The sequence below is a fragment of the Haliotis asinina genome, chromosome 2 (genome assembly GCF_037392515.1).
Source record: "Haliotis asinina isolate JCU_RB_2024 chromosome 2, JCU_Hal_asi_v2, whole genome shotgun sequence".
NCBI classification, from domain to species: Eukaryota; Metazoa; Mollusca; class Gastropoda; order Lepetellida; family Haliotidae; genus Haliotis; species Haliotis asinina.
Window position 1 is genome coordinate 61,466,336 of NC_090281.1, and position 13,939 is coordinate 61,480,274.

The 13,939-nt window shown below is 39.2% G+C and overlaps 1 protein-coding gene across 1 annotated transcript in view; it reads left to right on the forward strand.

Moving 5' to 3' along the window:
• Nucleotides 1-12,347, forward strand: part of LOC137271933 (uncharacterized) — a 60,876-nt gene extending 48,529 nt beyond the window's left edge. The window contains exons 3-5 of the mRNA XM_067804315.1: nt 6,433-6,541; nt 9,528-10,280; nt 12,268-12,347. Of these exons, the coding sequence (XP_067660416.1) occupies nt 6,433-6,541; nt 9,528-10,280; nt 12,268-12,347 (942 nt within the window). The remainder of the gene's footprint in view (nt 1-6,432; nt 6,542-9,527; nt 10,281-12,267) is intronic.
• Nucleotides 12,348-13,939: the final 1,592 nt, after the last annotated feature.

The window sequence follows — 13,939 nt, forward strand, 5'->3', positions numbered from 1 at the left end:
CAATATAACCACCTCATTTCTACTACTAAGGAAAGATTAGATCAGTACATTCAGAGGAAGCTGACAAGTCAAGCGACGTTCCACGATGGCATTGTGGGTATGTAAACATTGCCAACATTACCGTGCCTCTGTAAGATTTTGAGTATAACTATGAGACATTTTATCCCTCGGAAAACATAAACGTAATGTTTCTACAGTGATGCTAGATGTGTGATGTAACTGCAAACCAAGAAACGGGATGCGACGAAGCAGTTTGCTGTGGAAGGCTGTACGAGGCGATGACAGCTGACATCCATCGTGATGTCGGTTACATTGTGACGTAATGCAAACAAGTTCGATTACGAGGGGGCAGTCTGGAATGGCGCAGTGACGTCAACAGATTTTGACGTAATGCAAAAAGTGCACATTATCGTCTTATAAAGTATTGTCGGCGCCTTTGATCTTTCACCGAAGCATCTTATACACAGTATAAGAATATACATATATTTCATTTCAGAATTAAATGTTCTCGTCACGATATGGATGAAACATTGCCGATGTGACGTTAAATATTAAATCACTCACTCACGCCTGATGTTCGTTTACAAGGGAAGGATAATGATATTGTATGTAATATTCAACTGAATACTGACAGGAGTCTATATCATTTTCATTGACCCTTCCCCTTTTGGGAATACCGTAATAATCTCCATTACTATACTGTTTAACTACGGATAAGTTGATGGATATTAGGCAGGGTAGGTGCATGAACATGCATCAACGATATGAACATCACTGATATAGTGGCTTATACACGAGGAGACTAGTACATAGTCAGTCAGCTGTGGTGGAAATTGTCCTTCGTTCTATAGGTATATGCTGGTATGTTAAAACTGGTTGTGCTTAGGGCGTTTATGAGGTTTCTTTCCTATAACTGAATTTTCAAGATTGCGTCTCTTTTTGACAAAAGAGATTTATAGACGTCAGAGTTAAGGTCGCCAAGTATAACTGTTGTACATTTCTCAGATAAGTAATCATACAGTATTTCATTGAGAGCATTGTGGTACACTGCACATAGTACATTGGTTGAGGATAAACGGCATAGGGTACATAAACACATACACATCACAATAGCCTTGTCTGATACATTTAACTGCTATTGCGCAGTCCGAGAGTACTATCAGAGATCTCGCTCTCCACGGAGAGCGAGTGTTGAAGGTCACATAAAACCAACAAATCATTCATAATTAAAACACAATTGTCACGTATTCATGACATACAAAATACATTACTGCTTGTGAAAAAAAACAAATAACAAAATTATAACCGAACAATCGCGATTCAAAGTGCAACAGTTTGAACTTGGGCTTATTTTCCCTCGAAACGAAGCCCTCGGGAGACCAAACCCTGTCATAGCGGGTGGATATGCACTCAAGTGTAACGATTGGCTGGTTCATTTGCTGATGCTCTGGGTGCTCATTGTGTGTACAGAAAAATGATCTGTTTGATGGGCATTTTTTTAAAGGGGCACTGATGCGGAGCAATTTCCGTGGACTGGTGTAAACCTTTTGTTATTGTTTTTCTCCCGTGAATATCCGGATGATATCCCTGAATTTGTGACTGGTTTGTGACCTCTTGGGCGCAGTCAATATGCGCACTTGATAGTTTTATTATAGTCAGATCAACTTAGGTGAAGTCATTCTTATTTCATTACAAGTGTATTATGAAAACAAATGAAACACTTTGAAGGTTAATCATCTGCCAGTGGTAGAAATGGTAAAAAAACATATTTTGCCTCATAACCCTAATTAGTTTATTGTCACATTTGCATGATTTTGAAAATTAATGAAAGAACACACGATATGCTCATACTCATAGTAAATTTCTAACATAACAGCAACATTTATACATTGTATATATTGCCAATGTGGATCCTATTTCACACACATACGCGATCTAGTGTGTGTTTTCTGTCACATAGATTCTGCTGAATGCTACAACAAATAAATTAAAACAAAATGCAAATAATGAATGTAAAACAGACTAATTTTATAGCAACGATGTCAGGCTACTACCTTGTTCAGGAATGTATCCATCAATATCCACGTGAAAGAAATTGTGTTCCATTCATCTGCAGATGGTAAATAATCCTGCTCTGTGTCACATGTCTTACAACTGTCTAGTTTGCGAAAAAGTAACACATCGTTTCACGTCTTTCGTTGGTGAAAACCTGATAGCCCTCTCATTGGTCACCTAAGGTAGCACACCTGGCAACTAATTGTATGATGTCCGCTATTGTAAGTAATTTAGTTAACCAATAATGAGCAATCAATCAATCAACGCAAGGGTGGTTAATTCTTTGAAGGGAGGATATTGTTTTTACACTCTTTTTACGACAGAGTGTAGTCATCTACACACACTGCCTTTTGACAAATCCGCTAGAAGATAAAAGTATTTAATCAATCAGTGTGTTATCGGTTAATCTTCTGATCGATGTTTTTTTTTTTGTAACTCAGCTGATAAACCCTCTTGCATCACTTACATGCACATATTACATAACATACAATACACTTGCCATTACAGACCTTAATTTATAATGTTGAGTATTTACTCCAGACAGGAGAAATGCCAAATGGGAACCTTTGTTGAGTAACCGAAGTGGTGTTACTACTAATTATACCTGTTATAAATTCATTAATTGACCATCCAGAGAATGATGACAAATAACACGTGTAGGTTTACACCATCAAATGCGAGTTACAGCAAGGAAGATGTAGTCTCTGTGTCGCATGCAGCCTGTAAACACTTATGGGCCGAAACTGTTTTGAGGATACCAACGGAACTTCGTTACATATGGAATACACACAGGCATTTGCTGTGTACTTAGGTAAATAGGTGTAATAAGGGGTTTTTTACGTCAGAAAATTTTCAGATTTCTCTACCAAAGGCAAAGTCATCGTTTTCTTGTTTACGAATTCAAATGAATCAACTGTGTGTTTTTATTATCATAAATAATAAACCATTGTAGCTACCATAGCTACCAAAATTTACGTATGATATTTCCTATCACAGCTGAACCAACACTCAAAACTACCTAAATATAAAGCTTTGCAATATTTAGGACTGAAACAAATGGCTTGCTACGTGCCTGTAGATATCATATTTTCATGTAACATGATTAAATATAGAGGTTAAAAACACAGAAATAGGATCAAATTGGATCAGTAACTATACCATCCAAGCATCCGAAAAAAACCTACACTGCTGGGATATTTTGGTACGATCAGACAAAGAATACCATGGATATTAAATAATGGTATATGATGGGCATCCGGCCTCCTGATTGTTTAGGTGAAGAAATTCTGCTAATATGGACAGGAGCCCAGTTCCTTTGTCCGTCACGGTCGAGGGAGTGGGCGCTGGCCAATTTGCAGTTTGGTTTCGTAATTAGACTGTTGGCGAGAAACATTATTCGCTCCGCATCAGTGCCCCTTTAAGTATGGCGACTTACAAGAAAGTAAGATTCTTTATGGATAACATCTTCTTTTATTGTACCTGATGACCCGTTTCAGAATGGACTCATATACCGTTGTCAAACAAAATCATTTACACTAGAGGAAGTTGTTATCCATAAAGAATGTATATAGAGATTGGGTTTGTTTTCTGAATTTGCGTTCGATCCAATCAAAAATCATCTCAGTAGAGATAGTGAACTACTGCGTGGCTGGAAACTGTTATTCGTCCAAGTCCAGAGCAGGACTTTAGACAAGACAAGAGTTTGCACCAGTTTCCGTCAGATCCAGTCATCCGAGAAAAATGGATGTAGTTTGTCTGCAACCCACAGACATAAAACATCTCATCTGTTCAAGTATCACACCTGCCTAATTACATAATGAGGCAGAGACAGGACTCGGGTGCACGAGTCATAAATCAATTCATTTTCTTTTTGGCGTATAGCTTAATATGTGGTCAATGATTGAAGCTGTGTATTGCATATTGTCTTAGCAGACAGGCAGACAGACATATAGGTGTCAAAAAACCAGGCATTGAACTTCTCTGTGACAGAGGCTGCATACCACAATCAACAAGGTTTTTTCGTTCTTTTTTATGTAACGAATAGATTATTTACTTGTTTGTGTACACAGCCAAGATTAGACTACTGCTCACGACGTCATACTCCGAGTATGCATACTGTATTCACTGCGCATGCGTTATGGGCGCAGCACAGCACAGTTGTTGAAACCACTTTTCCCCCTAGCGCTGGGGGGAAGTTAGTGAATCGTTTGAACTCTGATTTTGGGGGAGTGGGGGTGGTGGGTTCATTGGGTTTTTTCAACTTTTTAGGCTGAAATGACATTTTGGATGATTTGTTTCGGTAAGTGCATACCGAAAGGCGTCAGAATCTGCAAAGTTGTGTTTTATGTTGCATGTGCCCTTAACAAAATAGCAAGTCGGTGAGATCCACGGTAGCACGACGGGGTAGCTTTCATGCAGTCATATGTTACCAGACTGACGTTACTAAGAACGTGTAGATGATTTAGGTTGTCTGGGGGAAGCTAGTGTTCTTGTAAGGCCATTACATCTACATTCTGAGATATTATCTGAATAATGTATTCAGTACCATGTAGAACACTGCGCAGTTTCGATGTTAATAAGTCATGATTGCGACTATAAACTTCATAAATATTTGGTCCTTGCTATTGTAGTAATTTAATGTGACAGTTAATAGCTGTTGTGTTTGTCACCACTGTCACTGTATATCCTATTCCTGGGTATGTAGTCTCCCACACGGATTCTTGGGGGCCAGGAATCTCTAACACCTGACACATATAGTCTTCATAGTCATCGAAGTCAAGGCTGACTTGCACTGTATAGGTGTCAGGGTAGTTATTACGAAGGTTTTTCTTCATCAATCTCTCAAACGTAACTCGAACATTTTCATCTCGATTATAGTCACAGATTAAATCTTTAACAGAGTCAAATGCTTGTTCCGCACTAACATTATATAGCACAAGACGTTTCGTTTTGACTCTGGGAACACTGTGTAATGCGTGATACTGCTTAGAGAGCGATGTGATAGGATGAGACACATTATTCTTTACCTTGTTGGCTGTGTTCTTTGAATTCCGTGAAGAGGGGGTGTCGTCTACTTGTTGAGAGCGTAAAGAAGGAAAGTCGTTGTCGAAGTCGTAGCTGGGGCCGATATCAGCATATTTAGCTGCAGGGTCTGTGCTGGTGTCGGGTGTACTGTTCTCACCATGTTGTCCTGTTATCACTGCAATGTGGTGTGGTTCGCTGGATTCTGTCAACGTTGTGCCTCTCTCCGGCGTTTTCTGTGACGCTGTCTGTGACGTTGAAGTTGACACATCGTGCGTTTCCTTTCTTTGCTGTAATGGGACTTGGGGTTGTCATTAGATCTGTGCATATCCTTAGAAAGTACTGTTAATTTAGTTTCAGTTGTCTTAGTTTATTTTCCAAGTGTAGGATATGATCTCGATAAGACTTGGTTTGCTGATTTGACAACTTTAATTCTGCCCTCAATTCTCTCCTTCTCTCTTCTGATTCGGTTAGTTTCTTATCTTTTTCTTGAATAGTTTCGTGCCAACGTGTTATCTCTTCTTTAAGTTTGATTTCGAGTTCTCAAATCTTTCATTTGACAGCTTTTGTCTATCATTTACAACTTGCTTCAATTGAACAATATGGCTGAGCATCAGTGATATAGAAGCATTTTGCTCACCTTGCGTAGTTGACGTGGTGGTAGATGACGACGTGGTGTCGGACGTGGTGGCATGCTTGTTGACGTTGGGTGTCGATGGTGTTGATGGCGTAGACTCAGGCGGTGGAGCTGAGATCGATAGATGTCGAGCACTAGCTCTACTGAGTACTCTCGAGTACATAGTCAGTCTTAGTGCCTTCAATGGGTAAAACAAACAAACAACATAAAAACAAACATAACAACATAAAACAAATTGTATAACGGATCATCAGTTGCGAGTGTGTAATGTGTGTGTAATGTGGCACGCGAGTGATTTGACCAACATGGAATACAAAGGGTCCTGTCTCTGTTAGCTTAAAAGATACAGGTCATGGATCATGGTGACGACGGCGTAGGCTGGTGGTTAAAGCATCCGCGCGTCACGTCGAAGGCCCGGGCGCAATTCTCCACATGGCTACAAAGTCCAGTTCTGGTGTCCCTCGCACTGATATTGATGAAATATTGCTAAAGCTGTGTAAAACTATACTCACTCACTCACTCACTCACTGCGTCGTTTCATTTTCTACGTCAGAATCTAGAACTTCTTCCATCCGTGAACCCACTGAACGACCACGCAATTAACGTTGTACTAATCGTATTCAGATACATGCCCGGTTCATGTAGAAGAGTCGTAATCGATGAACACCTGACGTTTGGCGAGTGTCCTGTTGGTGTCGATAATTATGTTCCATTTTTAGATTGAAGCAAACATCAACCTGGCTTTGACCGGAAGCTGCCAACAGAATGTGAGGAGAGTGATCTTCAGCAGGACGAAGGGGCGTCAGTGTATCGAATGGAATTCAGAAGGTCGGTCTCTTAACCAATCCTTGAGTGAGTCTTCGGCGTGATGAATGAACGCTTCGTGAATGAAGAGTTTACCGTCATGAAGCTCACAATAGTCACATAGATAAAAATACAAATGTACAGGTTTGTTATTACTATATTATTATTGCGAACTTTTATTGCTACATTATGAACAGATACGAAATGGAATCCAAGTAAATTTGCAGTTTGAAACCATAAGAGGAATTTTTCTAGTCGTCCAAAGGCAAGTAAGATACAATTATTTAATTGCCCGAAATGAAAACTGACTTAAAGCACACACTTTAATTCACTCTAATTAACAATGAAAACGAGGACTGAAGTCATATTTGACAATTATGGGTAGCGTATTTTCGGAAATTACACTTAGAGTTCACATAAAGAAAATCACCAAGAATGGCAACATTAAGGTACCACAAAGTCATGTTTATAGCCTCTGTGGGCGTCGATCAAAGCGTTGCATCGTCTATACATTGAGTCAATTGGCTGCAAGACGAAGGCCTCTCGACCCATTTTCGGCAAACTTCCTAATCCAGCCCAGTTGTCGGCCTTGGTTGGAAGTCAGTCAGTCTTGCTGGAAGGTCTGTTTTCTGTAACGTCCAAATTATGGTACGACGTGGGGTCTTATGACTTGGTGTCAACTATCAGGTACAGACCGTCTGCATCCCACAGCATGATGCTCGAACCACACCACGAGTCTCTTTCAACAATACGCTCATTGGAAGACAGCGCAAGGCTGTTGTGTTTGGGCGTTTGAGTCAAACATGGTGCTAGTCTCTTTCAGCACCCTTTGTGTTTCATTGGTCTTGTGATTTGATCAATAATTTTCCTTTCAGCTTTACATAATCTGCCTGTGCAAGTAAATATTATACTAAGATATACGAATATATATGCTGAAACGATTGCAAAATTTTGCTGTTGTAACATACATGTTGTGTTTTATCCGGCCTCTTTACAAAGCATAATGTCTTAAGTTTAGAAACATTTACAGTTAATTTCCATCTTTAACATTTCATATCAAATAAAAATGACGATTTACACAGATCAGAAGGGGATTCGGAGAATGAAACTATGTCATTTGCATAGATGAACATTTATGCGTTTATGAAGTTTAAAAACTCTTTAAAACGTAGGGGAAGTTGAACTTTCAATTTGGATAGGAAGTATAACGTTAACAAACATTTCAAAAACAGACATCTTATATACGCATCTCCAAATGTAACCACAAAAATGTCTGTAAGTAATCGAGTCTGGATTAGACAATCCAGTGTTCAACAGCATGAGCATCGATCTACGCAATTGGGAACCGATGACTTGTCAACCACGTAAGCGACTCTGACCACCGAAACCTGTTAGTCGCCTCTTATGACAAGCATAGTCGTTGTTTGTGGCAAGCATAGGTTTCTGAGGACCCATTCAATCCCGCGTCTTCAACTAGTGTTGGTTTAGTGTGTGATGATAACGTATGTAGATATATCGTGTGATTGTAACTGTGTAAGTACAGCGTTTGATGATAGTGTATGTAGATATATCGTGTGATGCCAACTAGTGTTGGTCCCTTTCTCTACAACCACACAAAATTACCAACACTGATAAGTGGAACAACACGACACAACATTCGTACTTGCAGATCCAGGTGATTATATCAATGACGTATGCTGCAAAATGCAGTTTTCCAATTTGAGCCCCAGCCTCCTTAAGGAGCAAGTGTTCTTCCATACAATCACATCAAGCAATAGAACCGATTAGATCTGATCGCCTACAGTCCAGTGCCACGTTGATGAGATCAGATCACATATGATCTCCGATATGAAAACCAATATCCCCTTTCCTTTTAGGCAGAATATATTATGCATGTAGGTAACGAAGTGTGTCTATACAGAGAGTGACTAAAAAACGATCAATCATGTGATAGTAACCAACATGGTTGATATAGGGTACATATGGATTGAGCATCAATATTGTACTATTTAGAAATCACCGTGTAGATATATCATATGATAGTAAGTGGTGTTGATATATTGTGTGCTGTTATAAGTATCGACATATTGTGAGAGTAGTAACTAACCAGGATTATATATTGTGTATGTCAATATCCAATATACTGATATATTTTCCATGTTAGTAGTCATCAGCGTCCGTATATGGAACATATTAGTAGGCATTAGTGTTGATATATCATGCATTTTAGTAAACACCAATGTCGATATATTGTTCATATTAGTCGGCATCAGATCGATATATTATGTATGCTAGTGGGCATCACATGAAACCATCATTGCCACTCTACCATATATGTCAAGGCCATTTGCAATTCAGACAGCTTCAGTCAAGAAATTCATCACCTCAAGCACCCTTTTCTCTGTTGGAGAAAAAAACATATGCAAAAACCAAGCCTCTCGGCAAAACGACCCTGACCATGTCCAAACTAGCCCCGAACAGTCAAAATATACGTCACTTTAACCCCAGACAGTAAGCTTAATACACATTACATACTAACGGGAAATGTCCCACTAGGTCCAAAAATTAGAGGATAAGTGTATGAAATAGAATGCATCAGCGGAGATCTGGAAAAACAATCAGGATTCTGCACTCTAACGTCAACCGCTGGAAAAAGAGGAAACTTCGAGAACCAGAGAAAAAGAAGCCAGCCAATATATTTACCTTCCCAGCGTATACTCTATTGTCCTGTGATCGTCATATTTGTTAAATTACACCGTTTTTCTCTCTCCTTCAACCCTACGTTGTTAATTTAGTCCTATCTAACTTACTTCCTATTTTGTTGTTATCGTTGTCCATGAATACTTTCCACCTAAACACCACTGTCGGCATATTGTGTAAGTGAACATCACGGTCGGTGCATTGTGCATATAAGTAAACATCAGTTTCTATATATTGTGCATATTACATATGCATTCCATGTGCAGAAGCGAAGGTATTTGACATTTGTAAGTGTTACTAAATGTTTCAGTTAACGAGCAGAAGAAACATCTTGGTCTGCCAAGTCTGTTGCTAACCCCGAGAAGACTCAACACAGTGAATCAATTCCAACAACTACAAATAAACACTAGCCTTCAGGAAGGATATCCCTTCGTTGAAAATCCCAGGAGGGTCAGAACGATTGGGTATATACCTTCACTGAAGAGGATTGTTGTTGATATGGAACTAACCCCGGTCCTTTCCTCATTTGCACTAGATAGTACCGAGCAAACGGTTATAGTGAAAGGACTCTTAACCACTACTATGTGCGTGGATGACACGAAACAACTGATTTATGTTCTTGTAAACAAAAAACCAAAAACAGGCATATGGCGTGTTCCAGCGAATGGACGGAATATTGAACAAATTCCGGGTCTCCGAAGGTACACTTTTATCTCTTTCTCAGTTGACACCCAAAGAGAGACGTTCTATATGTTCAGCGAATCAGGCTTATACTTATCTAAATACGACGGAACTTACTTGGCTCTTATTAAAAAACATATCTGCTCCAGGTTGTCCCTGTTTGATGACATTAACCGGGATCTGTATTACGTCGAAGTTAATGTGCTTCATAAAATATCTGTTTTGACCGATAGAACAGCTAAGGTACAATCGTTTAAACATTCACTGGCATCTCTGGTTAAGTATGGAGGGCACATGTACATAAGTTTCAGTAATAATCTTCAGATTGGTGTTATATATTTGGGCACTGGAAAATATGAATTGTTACAAACGGTGAACGCCAGTTGGACTACATGTCCTGTAATCTTTTGTATATTATCCTAAAAGTGTTTAGCAATATTATTCAGATAGTTTATAGGGGACTGTTTTTTTACAAAAATGTAGGAATGTATCGTGCATCTTCCAGACTGAGCAGATTTCAGAAATTAGTCCACAATCAAAATTACGACAGTAAAAAAGTTGCTAACTTTTTCCAGACATATTTTAGTCTGTTGTCATTTGGTATGAAGGACTTCCTAAGGAAGACAAAATTACATGGCCAGAACTTAAACAATCCTTTCTTCAATGGTATGGTCCAGATTACAAAAATGCCTTCGTCGTCAGGAAACAAAGGAATACGAGGACGTTTATTTCTTAAATCTATTCGACATGAGTCATCCCTGCTGAAATCTAAAGATGACCCATTCATAAAAGACCTCGTTTTCAGAAATTTCCTTTCTCACATCATTTAGTTTATTGCCAAGAGACGCCATGACTTTTTGTAGGGTATGATAGATAGTGCCCTGTATAGCTGAAGAAAACACCAAATGTTGGCTATAGAAGGAATCATGTCCATTATCTTGTCTATGAACGTCGGACTGAACAGGCCACTTGAAGACTGCAACTAATTACCTTCAGCCCTCCCCAGTCAATGCATTCCTCCAACCCATTCATTCCCACGGTCATCTCCGAGCCTTCGTAAATGTGTTCAATTCAATGTGCCTGTTCTGTGTTGGTAACCTACATGTGGTTGTATGTATCATTAAATTAATGTCTGTTTTCGTGTCTGCTGCTCATTAATATGTATTGAAAAGATGTGAAAATACCCTGGTGTAGCGTCATTTTTTTCAATTTTCAAGGAATTTGTTTTGTATAAACATGAATATTTCCTCATACATACACTCTTGTACCTGAATCTGTTGTGAGTATTATGTTAATGCATTGGTACAAGAATAATGAATTCAGTTATACTGCCAAGTGTGCTGCTGTGTTTAAAAACGGGTTCCACGACACACACTCTTCATCTGTACCAAAGACACCTTTTCAGCAAATATTGTTATTTTTATGTCAATGTTTCTATCTGCAATATGGATGTTTTCATCACAGTCAACACGTTCAGTGAACTTTCTTCATGAACAAACCACCCTTTGTCCAACCCATGTGCCTGTGTCTGAATGTTGATGTGGCTATGTTTGGATTTGTCGGATACAAAGTGACCAGATAAACAGACTATGTCCATGAGAATTGCTGACCTATGCTGGTGTTGCGTGTGATAATTATTGGTGTATATAATCTACCTGGGCAAGAGAAAGTTATCACCCACATCAGTTGACCAAAAACAGAAAGAAGATACATGTGAAATTTATGACAAAATGAAAAATTACTCAGATCAGGGTTCATTCAAAAAGTACATAAACAGTTATACAATGAACCGCAAAAAAGTCATTCCCCTTTTGAAACTGATAAACAGTTTAATTCAAACACATGTAAATAACATAATAATTATGACAGAAAGATTTTCCCAAATTGACATGTTTGATCATCAATACTTAAAGACGAATTTCGACGAAATTGTGAAAAAAATAGTTAGAATTTAGATGAAACATATTTGGCAAAATCTTTGGTAGGGTGGTGTTTCTTTTGTGATTCAGTATATTAATGAGACAGGAGTCAGGAGATATGTCATCAATAGGGAGTGTGAACACCCTGGGCATCACTAAACTCCCCATTGATGCCTTCAGTTGGTGGATGAGCTCAGCAGGAATCATCCAGTTCCATAAGTAGAGAATTCTCGTTCTTGCCGGTTCACTCAGATGGTTCACGCTGTCTCAGCTGACGATTAAGATGGTCCCACAAATGTTCAATGGGGTTCACGTCTGGAGAATGTGCTGACTAAGGCAATGCATTGGCTTTAACGTTGTGCACGTATTCTCACACGATTTGAGCCTGGGCAGTATGCCAACTGACCACGCATGGTACTGAAGCCATCAGTCATAATCTGATGGGTCCAGGGTGTGATATAGTAGATGCACAGACCAAATATGGGAAGATGTTGGGATTCAAGGAGGAAATTAAGAAAGAACTGTTCTAAAGCGGTATATTGGAGTGGACCACATATTCACATGTTAATCACAGTGATTGTGGAAGCACAAACCTCCCCTCCTTGAAACATATATTTCACCTTACCCACTGATAAAAATTCATTTTGGATCCGTCTGGACCATATCCCATATCGCTTTGGGCATATTAAACCATCACGTATAATCAACATATTAGGTTATTTCAGTGAAGTGCCTTAGGCTTTTGTGGATTTTTGTCTTGTCCCTGCAATTGAGATTGTCGCTGATAAAGGGTTAGAAAATGTACACTGGGCTTTCAAAGAAACATTGGAATCTTTGGGTACACTATGACAGCACATTCTTCCCGTCACTCCCAAGAAAACAAAAGATTCCAGAGGATACTCCATGCCATCCAACATGCCAAATAACATCTGAGGACATGGATGCTGTACCTCAAATATTAGCGACAATCCCATTCAACACATCTGAATCATCCAAATTCTCACCATTCTTCGTCCTCTTCATTCAAAACGTTGTGTTACTCATAGACTGATAAGACCCCAGAAGAACTGTTCAGGGGAAGATAAGTACACATTGTTCTTCAGCATCAACACATTAGTATTTCACACTTTTCCACAGACACATGAAAAAGCTAAACGGAGGCAGGTTAAGAATGCAGACGGGACAATTAGGCTGCATGAAATGAAACTAGGTGACTCAGTCTATTGAAAAAAAACATCTAAGGAAAACAAAATGCGAAATATATTGAAACCCTTTTACAGAGCAATTCAGCAAACATCTCCAGAGACATTTTTTTAAATCCAAAATCAGTTAGATGGAAAAACTACCAAAGCACTAACAACTAACGACTAAGAATAGTCAGGTTAGACGAACGGGAAATTCATTATTAAGTTCGTTGTCTCCCTGTACAAGCAGGCTCAACAGAAATGGGCCACGTCCCAGGAAACGCTTCACAGTCGACAGCAAGAACGATGGGGATCCTGCTTTTCCTAAATCCTGTCAATCACATAGCTGTTAAAGGGACAGAAAGTTCGGTCACATATGTAATTCCATTGTTTTATTTAAAATAAGCAAGCAATAAGCAAGTTTGATGGCCTGGATATGCCAGAGGCTGAAAATGTCAAAGGCCTATTCAAAAAGATATGCAGTTGTCATTTTCCATGATGCCCTTTATATATTTCAATGCTGCCCTCTATATATTCTGTATGAATGCCAGAGACAATAGACAGGCCTTGTGAAGACGGTAGTGAAAGGACCGAAAGGATCCACTTTGGATCCTAGGTCTATGTCAGTGCTGGGTATCCACTCACAAGATGTTGGACAGCCTTATTAAGCCCATTACACAATCAACGTGTCACAGTTGGTCTGGATTGGTTCAGCAAGGCAAACAGAAAGCCTTCTGTTTCAGTCGTCTTTCCAGCCGACATCGTTCAAGTGAAGAGCTCAACACATATGCTCTTCTCATCAGCGCACTGCACATAAACTCGATACAGCTGTCGTTTAGAAAGCATTCACTTAAAAAAATGTGAGGTTTCATATGGCACTTTACTTGGTTGACAATGATTTCAGTACAGAGCGAGGGCGGTAGAGTCTGTGGTCTGAC